The 12,361-nt window shown below is 35.6% G+C and overlaps 1 protein-coding gene across 2 annotated transcripts; it reads right to left on the reverse strand.

Annotated features, from left to right (window-relative positions):
* Positions 1–4,743: 4,743 nt before the first annotated feature.
* On the reverse strand, positions 4,744–12,185 carry si:dkey-45k15.1 (exocyst complex component 3-like protein 4). Of its 2 annotated transcripts, XM_051650677.1 has the most exons (14): positions 12,087–12,185; positions 11,526–11,583; positions 11,183–11,323; positions 10,455–11,073; positions 9,908–10,016; positions 9,675–9,803; positions 8,534–8,634; positions 8,338–8,451; positions 8,125–8,248; positions 6,440–6,562; positions 6,205–6,357; positions 6,006–6,127; positions 5,762–5,903; positions 4,744–5,500 (listed from the first exon to the last, which is right to left on the reverse strand). In XM_051650677.1, exons 2-14 carry the CDS (start codon positions 11,545–11,547, stop codon positions 5,498–5,500), a joined length of 1,902 nt encoding a protein of 633 aa, XP_051506637.1. In that variant the 5' UTR covers positions 11,548–11,583; positions 12,087–12,185; the 3' UTR covers positions 4,744–5,497. The 2 variants fall into 2 exon arrangements, with proteins under 2 accessions (XP_051506637.1, XP_051506636.1); XM_051650676.1 differs by lacking the exon at positions 12,087–12,185 and having other exon boundaries at positions 11,526–11,659.
* Positions 12,186–12,361: the final 176 nt, after the last annotated feature.

Raw genomic sequence — 12,361 nt, forward strand, 5'->3', positions numbered from 1 at the left:
GTTTTTTCACTGTGTGTGTGTGTTTGTGTGTGTATGCTTATTTGTGCTCTCTGTGTCATCTACTGTGGCAGGTCTGGCTCAGGTGACAGATGGATCATGAAGAGCTTGTCTCTTGTCTGTCAGTCAGCGCTTGTTTGTGAAGAGAGCTTTCATGAGATCTCTGTTATAAGCCTTTCGGGGAGGACTGGGGGTGAGGCTTAGGTCAGCGTACACAATAACATTAAGACCAGCAGCGTCAGTCCATTTACCCTGTTGAAAAAAACTGTTTAAACCAGTATAAGCTGGTTTGCTGGGGTTTGGTGTTTTAAGCAGGTCTTAGCTGGTTAAATGTGGTCTCCTAGCCTGGCCAAACTGGTGCGCACCTGGTTAAACCAGTTTAGACCATAATTCCTGTTAAAGTCAGCCATGTTTGTCTGGATCGCTCACATCTACAGTATATGGGTTCAGACCTTTGTTTTGCGTCTGGCTGCAGACCTACAATATTATGCATGCAAAACTTAACATTTGCATCAACAATATTAGCTTAGAACCAAAAAAGTCCCCCTGTGTAAGTGTATGTACGTTTGTGATAGATGTTTCTTGGTTAAGTTACAGGAACTAAAAATTAATAGCAGATGAATGGCTGTGTTAAAGCCACATAGAGATTCCTTTTGAAGTTAAATTTTGCTTTATTTCTAGAATTGAGAGTAGAAAACTAGGGCAGTCTGGTCTTATTTTTTGTCAAGCTACAATCTGCATTTGGACCAGCACTCAGGCTCTTCCCCCTTCAAGTGTAGATTTAAAGATGTTAAGACTTCAAAGCAAACAAGATTTTTACATTTCATAAAAAAAATGTATGTGATGCTTGCCTGCTCAAAATATTATGTCCTCAATGTTAGGGTGTTGTGGTTGCCAGGGGTTTGCTCTGCAGTACCTATGTTTCTAATGCATCACTAGTGGTTACAAGCGAGTTCTGGGTGGTTGCCAGGCGGTTGCTATATGATGGGTGGTTGCTAGGTGGTTGCTTAATTGTCCAAATCCAACATAGTTTCATGACAGCTCATAATAATTTGTACAAGATGGCAAATAAGATATTGTACGACTTTAATTCCTATGGAGACCAGCCAATCAACAAACAGAATTTCAAATCAATACAATACAGGCATCACATTTTAGCTTGCCTCCTATCCAACACTTTATTTAGGTTTAGGGTTTGAGTTAGGGGTTAGACTTTTTTGGTTAGGTTTAGGTTTGGGTGAAGGGTTAAGCTGAGGAAAAAAACATAATAACATTGTTTGTTGGTTGTTTTATTTTTCTCTATGGGAGTAAAAGTTGTACGTTTTTGTATGAGCCAACTCATATGATTTCGAAATCTTTTCTGTACAAATGGTGCATGTGCCAAAGTTGAATACTTAGGGTTAAGGGTTTTAAAAAAGTCTGAGCAATAGTAAAACTGATGCCTTGGCAAGCAGCACTAATCAAAGCTCTTTGTCTGAAAGGAAACTGAAGAGCCGTATGAGGCATAAACATGCAAGAAATGTGTATAAAGAGTGGTTGAGAGAGAGGAAATTAAACTTTACATCTTTACCCAAATGCATGCTCATCGTTCATGCTTTTCTTTAACTACTGTAAGCACTATGTCACCATTAAATACTGAATCCTACTCTACTGATTTCTCATCTAATGTTAGCCTCATTAGTCCTCCAATGATAGTCTATACAGTGATATAAAGTAGATTAGTTGGGCTGGGAAACTCAAGAGGCTTTCATTTAGACAAATAACTTTATCATGGCTGACGTGCATGGTGATTATGTGCATGTGTCTTCTGTATCTCAGTATGACACCTGCTCTGCATGATAAGTCAGGGTAAGTCAGGGTGAGAGAATGCTGCAAGGCATTTGACATGATGAACGGTCTGAACACGCTATGATGAGCTAAATATAATACTTAAGGTCTGAGCAGCAGAGAAAGCCACTGACATCTATGCACACACACAAACTTAAGACTCACATACATCTTTAAAATGATGTGACACACAGGAAGTCATCAGCTGCCTCCTGTCTCAATATACAAATCAGCTAGAAAATATTTGAATAAGCTGCATCCTCTTCAGAGAAAAGGAAGAGGATAGGAAAGGAGAGGGGAGGAGAGCAATGCAAAAATCATTTTCAGAAAGATTTTTCTTTCCCCTCCCCATACATTTTGCTGAATGTAAATGAAAAAGGGAATGAAGTCTCTTTCAGTTGTTCCAGAGTGAAAACTTTATTTTTAAATGCTGGTAACCAGTTAATTACGTTCTGATAATTTTTTCATGAAACCAAAGAACAAAGGGTTTATCACAGTACATATTCAGAATGACACTACTTCCTGTTGATATTCTGATTTCCTTACATGGGAAAAATTTGGATTGCTTATTTTGCTTTTCACTTATTTTGGGTGAGGCAAGTTGCTTGATTTGCGCTTGTTTCTCTTGCCACTGGTATTTCACCCACCCTTAGCATGAGCAATGTAATTTAAAAAAGAACATTATTAACCATTGTCAGGGTTGGGGAGTTATGAAAAACATGTAACAGGATTACGTATTTAAAATACAAAATATAAGTAACTATATTCCACTACAGTTACAATTTAAATAATTGGTAATTAGAATAGAGTTACATTCAAAAAGTATTTTGATTAATGAAGAGATTACTTTGCATTTTATTGTCATTTGTTTCATTTAATATTTAGTCCTTTCAGATGAAAAACATTTATACATATAAATGATTCGATCCAAAGTGCATTTGAACAGCGGTGAATCACTTTCTTATGATGTGTTACATTCATACGAGCAGACAGAGAAGTAAGTTTGAAGTAAGTTTGGAGCAGAAGAAATAGAAATAAACTTTGTGTAAATTGTCAGCTTTACACTAAGCTAAAATGCTGTTTCTAGCCATTTTACATGCACGTTACCAGGCACGATCATATTTTTTTATCAAGAAAATTCACGTTGGATCATAATTTCTTTTTTTCTAGTAAGACCTTTGATATTAGGGCAAAAATTGTATTCTTGATAATAATTTTTGTATTGTTTTCCTGTAAAAATATCTACAAATCCTTAAAACAAGATCAGTTAAATTTATCTTGTTTTAGAAACAACACTGCATAAGATATTTAGGTTTTTCAGAGAATGTATTTTTAACGTGTATTTTGTCTTACTGTACTGACAGAGTTTTTATAGTCAAAACAAGTGAAAAAATCTACCAGTGCTGAAGAAGTAATCCAAAGTATTTAGAATACGTTACTGACCTTGAGTAATCTAACGGAATACATTACAAATTACATTTTACAGCATGTATTCTGTAATCTGTAGTGGAATACATTTCAAAAGTAACCCTCTCAACCCTGATCATTGCTTTATTTAGTTCTAACCGGTTACCATTTTAAAAGGAGGCCATGGAATACCAGAGCTGGAACGAAAAATGTTTCTTCTCAGAACGAACCAAAAAAAAAAGAGTTTAGTGAGGTTTATGCTTAAAACAAGAAAAAACTGTTTGCCAATGGGGTAAGAAAAAAATCCCTATGAACAATTGTTATTATTTTACAGTGATTTTTTTTCTTCTCAATTTTTCACTGGAAAATAAGGCGAGAGGAGAGAAAATATTCAGATCCATGAACAGGCAAAGTAAGGCAAATCTGAAAAAAAGAGGGATTATGGATTTGTACAAAGGAAAGGAGAAAGAGATGGTTATGTGGTGCAGAGGGAAGGTGAGCAAAGTGTCAGTTAAACAAAAGGGGATGCAATGCAAAACTTGTGGAAGAGCCAGAGACCTCTGGCATTCAAACTCTGAACTGAACTACAAATATCTTTAAAATCACCTCCCATTTCATGACATCTAACTCTAGAGACTGTGCATTAGATATCGGATATCAGAAGACTACAAAGGACAGTTTGGACTTCTGAGATTATTATTGGTTGCCCCCTGCCCTCCCTTCAAGAACTATACACTTCCAGAGTGAGGAAAAAGGTTGGAAAAATCACTCTGGACCCCACTCACCCTGCCCACTACCTTTTTGAACTGTTGCCTTCTGGCTGACGCTTCAGAGCTCTGAGCACCAGAACCGTCAGGCACAGGAACAGTTTTTTCACTCAGGCTATCCATCTCATGAACAGGTAAAACTGCCCCATTGAGCAATAACTATGTGCAATACACAGCTTAGTCTATTTATATTTATCTAACATACAATACCTTTTCTGCCATAACATTCCCTTGCACTATGTATAACAGATTTGTATTTAAATTTGCACTACGTATGTGTATGTGTGTGTCTGTGTCTGTATGTATTAATGTGTGTATATGTGTATATATATATATATATGTGTGTGTGTGTGTGTGTGTGTGTGTGTGTGTATGTATATACAGTATATGTGTATATATATGTGTGTGTGTGTATATATATATATATATATATATATATATATATAGGTATATATATAGTCTTATTGTGTATTCTATATATACTTTATTTTCTATTCAATTTTTATTTTATTAAATTTTTATTTATTTTTTAATTATTTTTGTCTTGTTGCTGTTTTGTATTGTTGTACACTGGAAGCTCCTGTCACCAAGACAAATTCCTTGTATGTGTAAGCACACTTGGCAATAAAGCTGATTCTGATTCTGAGATTGTAATCCTCAGGACATCTGGACACAAGCCAGCGGCAAAGCATGCTGCCCTGAAATCACACGCAGTCTCACGCAAACACACAAATACACTCTTTATTTGCATGTGGAGATAAAAAAATATATGTTTAATTTAACATAAAAAAAACAATCAAGTCCATCACCTCTTATAGTTAAGGCATTACAAAGCATGACAAATTAAAGGATATGAAATTACAGGAAAAATACAAACATAAATCTATGACCACATGAATGTTGCATCTCACATTACATATCTCTATAAGTCTCCCAAAATGAAATAGATGTCAAGATTTTGGCTTAGAAAATGTAGCCGATACACCATAAAGACGTCAGAGAATTCCTTTAAATAACACAACCAACACTCTGTAGTTACAGGCATAAATGGATTTAATTTTCATGCGGTTTGACTGATAAGAATTGGAGAGTATAGTAGGCTTTGGCTAAAAACAGGTTTTAAATGTGCATGGCTTCACCAAAAAAAAAAGCTCAAATGAGAAAAGGACAAAATATAAATAACCCCCAAATTACCTGTTACCTGTACCTGTAGTTGAATTTATAGCCTACTCTATCCCTGCTTGTGTTACGCACCACATTTACATGATTGTTATCACAGAAGATAAACAGAATTAATCTATTCTCTTTTTTGCATGATTTGGTAATATGGAGGAAACGCAAATCTTATATCTACAGTACAGTTTGCTGTCTCCCCCAAGTGGAAACCAAAAGTACTGCCTGTTGTGTCCAAGTTTTCCTTAACAACATCATCAAAAGTGTGACTTATTCATATATTTCATTTGGCACACCTCAGTCTAATGGTTCCTGAAGCAGAGATCTCACTGTAAAAGATAAAACATAAAAGTGAATCACCTAATGTGAATACTCATAGTCTATAAACATCTGAGTACATGTATTTATAAAGCAGCCTGTCCTTAAATTGGTAAGCTATCCAGTAATATCACAAAATCAAATTCAACCTGAACAATATGTCATTTTTCCAAAAAGATGTTGTAAAGCACTCATTAGATTTGTGATTGAAAATGCATAATAGTTTGATGAATTGTGATAAGAAAATTTCAAAAATACAAAAAGTTAGGTACCTTCATGTCAGCGAAGAATGAGTGCTCATGATTAGTGTTCCCTGCATCCTTTTTAAGCAGAATAAACTGTTTGATCACATGCTGCTTCTCTAAACCAAAACCAGTGCCTCGGAAGTTCAGAATAGCTGACAAATGCTTCTTGCTAGAAATGTGATGGTAAGTAATAAGTAACACTAACAGCTATATTTGTAAAAGTGAAAAAAAAAAAGTAAATGGTGATTTACTGAATGTTTTTGACACTCACCTGATGTCTGGGTAATTACTAACCAAAGGATTTAAGATATCTTTTATATTTTTCAAATTGTCCATTCCAATAATGTCACTAAGGTAATACCCCACTGGATAAAGCCAGTGAAAAGATGATCCCTGAGTACAGAGAGATATTATCAGAACATCTAACTTGTTGAATATTCCATATGATTTCATGCCAGACTGAGTCTTACCATTTCCTCAAACAGTTTATTGAGCTCATTCCACTGTTCTTTTATTTTTACAGCAGCATCTTCTTTCTTTGTATTTTTGCATGAATACTTTTGCATCATAAGCTGGGAGACGTATTCCTTCACTACGTAGTTGTGCACATCATTCACAAAAAACTGTGAATGCAGACAAAGATGTTAAAAGTGGTTCTCTGCAGACATTACATACCATCTTTGAGAGGAAGAAAAGGGCATTTACTTGAGCTGATGGATTTCTCATGGATTTACAGTGCCCAGAATAACTCTCAATTCTGGATATCACTTCGTTAAAATCTTCATCTGTTTCCAGCCACTTCTTTGTCATCATGCCATTTATGTAAGGCTTTGGGAAAAAAACAAAAAATATCATCGTACTTTATTAATCAGACAATAATTTGGCAATCCATATTAAAAGCAAATATTAGTCAATTATATCTAATATGCTGTTTTTAGTGAATGTACTTTTACCCAAGGTTTATTTAAAGGTGCACTCAGTAATATTCATGTTTATGTTGCGCACCTGGCGGCGTAGATTCAGCATCACATAAAAACATTAACAAATAAAGTTCTCATTTACCAAAGCCATTGTAGAAATGCGCTATTTGCTAACAGCCATTGCCAATATGATAGGTGAGGGTGAGAAACAGATCAGTATTTAAGTCCTTTTTTACTATAAATTTCCATTTTCACTTCCCATTTCTTCTTCTTTTGTTTTTGGCTATTTGCATTCTTCCTGCATATCGCCACCTACTAGGCAGGGAGGAGAATTTATAGTAAAAAGGGACTTAAATATTGATCTGTTTCTCACCCACACAATCATATCGCTTCTGAAGACATGGATTAAACCACTGGAGTCGTATGGATTACTTTTTTGCTGACTTTACATGCTTTTTGAGCTTCAAAGTTTTGGACCCTGTTGACATGTTTTGAATGGACCTACAGAGCTGAAATATTTTTCTAAAAATCTTTGTTTGTGTTCAGCAGAAGAAAGAAAGTCATACACATCTGGATAGGCATGAGGGTGATTAAATGATGAGAGAATTTTCATTTTTGGGTGAACTATCCCTTTAATAACTTTCGCAAGTGAAAGCATCAAATTTCAGGGGATTATCTAAATGACAAAGATTAACTTCAAAAAGTTTGAAATTTTGGTCGAACGTTCTTCAGCTGAAATCAGTCTGAACTTACCAAAATTAAAATCATTGGTCCCCAGTGGGCAAAGCTGGAAAATGTCGGCAAGTGTGAGCTCCAGTTTCTCTGGGTGAAATATCCACAGAGTGGCGACAAAACCAAATTATATCTTTAGTTAAAAATCATGTACTGTAATACAGTAAACAGGAAAGCATATTTTATTAACTCTACTCCTAAAACTCTAACTCTACCCTAAACCTAACCGTCAGTGGAGTAAAAATGTTATTTTAGAGCGAAATGTAACCACTGAATCAGGCTCACCATATTTTATGTGAACTGTTCCCACAGGACCAGAACCCGTGTCTAGGAGGTTGTTCAGCATGCTATCAGTAGCGTTAGAGGAAAAATATGATCACACTTGAATTGATGCAAAAATATCAGAAAGGGGGATACTGTCAATAGTTCGGCTGAATGAGGTCGATTTGGGGTACATGAACAGTCGGAAGCAACATGCCATTTTTCTATGTGATCATGTTGACATGGCAGAGCTCTTGAGTGTGCTCTTTCTGTAAGACTGACATGATGAGAATCTTCATCTTATGTTTTCATCTTATGCATCTTATTTTCCAAAATACTATTCTACTATTACAATTTCTTTCTGTTTTAAAGTTTAGTATTTAGCAAATGATAATAATAATAATAATAAATTAGAAATACAAATAACTGAGTGCACCTTTAAATTCACATGTATGTCATACATACAGTAAGGCCCACCTTGATGTCAGCTTTGAAATGTTCTATCAGGGTTTGGCTGAGTCTTTGAGTCAGTCCATCCACCTCTTTCTCCAGCTGCTCCACCTGAGCTGAACAACTCTCCTTATAGCAGAGCACATGCTCTCTGTAACAACAGCAACACAAAAGATTGGCTTACATGTGTCTCACAAAGCTGACTTTATTGTGATACAGATATGTGCATTGAGTACTCACTTGAGTAAGTTCAAACTGTTCATGTAGGTGATGTGATACTCTACCCACAGACAGGAGTCCAGCAGATCAGAGGTCAATAGAGAGCAAGTATTCTGTGAAAACTCTTTTTCAAATCTACAGTAAAAGAGAAGGAATGATGTGTGCATGACAAAACAGTAATGATCCGTTTAATGTGTAATGATCTTGTGATACAAACCTTCTAAGAAACTGATTTATCTCCTCCAGAGAAAAGCATACAACCGAATTCCTCAGGTTCTCATCGACATTCTTCAGATTGTCAGCATAACTAGCTATTAGCTAACAAGACAAATCAAACACGGAAGTCTGATTATATTTTCAATACTATACATGTCAAATACTATACTATTTGTGTAATACTATTTAAAATCATTATTACCACAGATTATCTATTTCGAAACAGTACTTTTGCTTAGTTCTATAGATCTGTATACATGTAATTAACATAACATTATCACTAGAAAGAGGTAAATGACTAATACTATTTGGATAAAGCTGACAAACATACCATTACCCAAATAGTAGTTTTGCTTAGTTCTATATTTTCCTATTACTAGAATAATATTACATTACATTTAATTAACATTAAAGAGGGGTCATGACTAATACTATGTAGACACGTCAATCAACATTACGTTGTCTTTCTTTTAGACTTTACAGTCTATTACACTTAACTAAAGCCAAATGGTTAGTCAGAAATCTAAGATCTCAGTTGACATGCTTCATGCTCCATCAAACGCTGAATCTTGGTATATACTAACCCTGATCGCAGATTTGCAGTAGCATGGATTTAACATAATCTACTAAAGTCAATCATTTCAGAATAAGTCAGAATTGAATCTAGTTTAACCATTTAATAGTCAGGTAAACATGTTTTATGCCAATTACATAATTAATCAAGTTCAGAAATAATCAATACACAACATGCTCAAAGATGAATCTTAAGAGTAAAAGATGTATACCTGACTTTATAAGGCATGGTGTTGTATGTTCAAAACACAACATCATGGGGTTGATCTGGCTACAGAATTCAGTTCCCCTCAAATATCCAGACCAAAATAATAATTGCATCAAATGGAAACAATAGGCTTCAACAGAACTGAATGGAATACAGTGACTCCTTCCTGAGCACTGGTGATCATTTACATTGAAGACCCCATGAAGACACACCCCAAAGCAGAGACATAATTTCTCAAAATTCTAAAATCTTTGTCATGACTGTGGAAATGAGACCATTCTACCAATCGCACTGAGACCATTTGAACGATAACAAACTTGAAAAATCTCTTGCATTCACAAAGAACATTATATTTTTATACCTGACTGATGTCCGTGTGGATTTGTGAGGTGAGGAATCTATTGTCTGTTCTGTCAGGAGTTTTCTTTATTCTCCACACTTCCTCCCTTTCAATCTTGATGATATTTTCCAGTGCAGCTGTAAAGTCCTCCTAATGACAAATATGCCAACAAAGACGATCCGATGTTACACATTAAAAAATACTTATTAGGTGTATTTGCATGTTCGACACTGTCTGTGCATGTGATAGCTCACCTTTAGGCGATGACACAAAGAGTTCTTGATTTTATTTAAGCAGTCTTCTGCCAGTTTAAGACCTCTCTGCTCCTCTCTCAGGATTGAGAAACTACCCATAATCTTCTCACTATGTAATGCCAATGAGATAACAAACAATGGATGAATTTCTGAAAGTGAAGCAGCACTAAACTAGATTTGTTTATTAGTAGAACAGCTTCGTAAGAGGCCTATTTTTTTTTAATCATATTTATAATAACTCCATTTGTGTTCCACAGGGGTGGAAAGTCCTACAAGTTTGGTGTGACATGGGAGGAGGTGGATTATGTGAGAATTTTCAGTTTCATGCAAATGATCTGTTACTTGAGGTGGGACTTGATTGGACTGATCAAGTTTAGACATTATTCGCATTATTCTACACATTATTCTACACAAACAAATAATAAAAAAAAAACACTGCAATTTCTAAAGATACAATTAATTTTCTGAAATTTGCAATAAAATATAATTTGGCTCAAAAATCAGTTTGAATGGGCATAACATCTCAACACCAAAGCCAGCACCTCACCTGGGGTAGCGATGGATAATAAATTCTAGAAGAGCGTAGTAATCTTTCACCTCTGTCACATGTTCCAGAAGTCTCTTTAAATGCTCTCCCACTGCCTCATGATGGCAGGACACATAGGTTTCAAACACTTTAAAGTCTGCTGGATATGAGCTCAGAAGTTCTGCCTCCACTCTCTTCAGATCCTCCACAATAGTTTTACCCAGAAGCCCCAGATGCACCGCCAACCAGGAAGTGTTCTGCTCACGACTGTCCAGGGGAACCTTCTTCAATGTATCTCTAACCCCGTCTTGTACTGCATCCCTCCATGCCTCCATCCACCCTGGCATCCCCCCTGGCTTCATCTGTCTCTTCTCTTCCTCCAGTATAATGGTGGCCACATACATTAGTAACTCTTTATTTTGAGAAGAAGGCAGAGAACTTGAGCACACAATGTCAGCCATTTTGTTTCTTAGGGTCTCAAATAGCGTAATGATATCTGTCTCTTTACTGACTAGATCCATAGGACAAGTTCCTTCCCCCAGAGCTGCCCGCTGTTGCTGAAGCTCCAGGCACAGGGAGAGCAGATTCAGATAGGCTTCTTTCAGCATATCATTTACTATATAATCTCTGATTTGCTGAACTGTTGTGAAAACAAGAGGGAGAATATGAGAGATAGTTGTTTTGATCAATTTCACATGGAGCACTACGCATGAAAGGCACCTTTATTACAACAACAAATAGGGTTTCACCTGAGCATGGCTTAAGAGGGATTTCTGTGTCTTTAAATTCAAACTGCATTTTTAAAGATTGTGTCCGTGACGGGATAAGTCGTTTCTTTTTCACGTTCCCAGTGTTTTTTCTTATAGACAGCTGTCGTAAGAATTTGCCCACTGTACAAACAGAAAATATAATGACCAACCAAAACTAACATCCAAAAATCAATCAATAATAAACTTTCTCTCCAAATCAAGTTCCATAGAATATTTATGTGGAAAAAGATGTATATATAAAAAAACTACATTAACACTTGTTATATGAAAGTCTCACTGCACTCACAACAAATATGTAAAATTGACACTGATATTTTCCTACCCGAGCTGGTAGACGTTGCCATTGTTTCACCTAATCCAAACTCTTACTAAATAAAGGTCTATAAAATAGATGAGATAAAAGTCAGATCATCACATGAAAGTAAAACAACATGCACCATTCCCCATTTAAACACAATAGTATCATGGTGCTCTATCTTTCTTAACATTTAAATAGCAATTTTATAATGTGTAATAAACCTCTGCTCTTCCTTAAGCATAAACGAGTTTCTAAGACATTAGTGAGTAATTCAATCTCTAAATGATGAATATGGAAGAATTATAGTAATATAGCAATGCAGAAGAATTAAAAAAATTAAAAAAGGTAGAACATACACAATGAAGAATAATATTAAAGGTTGTCAGTCCTTTTAAATGTAATCAGTACATCACTCAGCCTCATCTGCAAATGATTGAAATCACTTCAGTGTGTCACCTCTAAAACATTCATGAACTGATTTACAAAAAGCTCCTGAATACATTTTTATCTATTTATTCTATTCATAGTAGATGGAAGAGAGAAAACAGCATGGAAGGTATATAGCCTTTGTTGTTAAGCTCTTACCTGAAAAACAGTTAGGGAGTGTCTGATGTCTTTTCTACAGTGCAGCCGTCTTGTGACCCAGATAAACAACTTTCACTTTCACCTGCTTTATTACGTGTTTAGACGTGAAGCATGTATAGCAGGTTTAATGTTGCATTAAAGCATTTATAAAGAGGTGAATTGGTTATTATGATATGGAAGCAAATAAATGGCTCTTATAATACAAACATTTTTACCATCTCTAATTCAGAGGGGGTAAAAATTTAACCATCCAGTCAAGATCATGCCAACCAAGA

The sequence above is a fragment of the Myxocyprinus asiaticus genome, chromosome 23 (genome assembly GCF_019703515.2).
Source record: "Myxocyprinus asiaticus isolate MX2 ecotype Aquarium Trade chromosome 23, UBuf_Myxa_2, whole genome shotgun sequence".
Lineage (NCBI taxonomy): Eukaryota > Metazoa > Chordata > Actinopteri > Cypriniformes > Catostomidae > Myxocyprinus > Myxocyprinus asiaticus.

Coding starts and splice junctions, on each gene's coding strand:
- si:dkey-45k15.1 (XM_051650677.1), bottom strand. CDS start 11,547: ATGGCAACGTCTACCAGCTCGG. Junction 8,452..8,533: donor ATAAATCAGTTTCTTAGAAG/GTTTGTATCACA, acceptor CTTTTACTGTAG/ATTTGAAAAAGAGTTTTCAC. Junction 6,563..8,124: donor ATTTCAAAGCTGACATCAAG/GTGGGCCTTACT, acceptor TTTTTCCCAAAG/CCTTACATAAATGGCATGAT.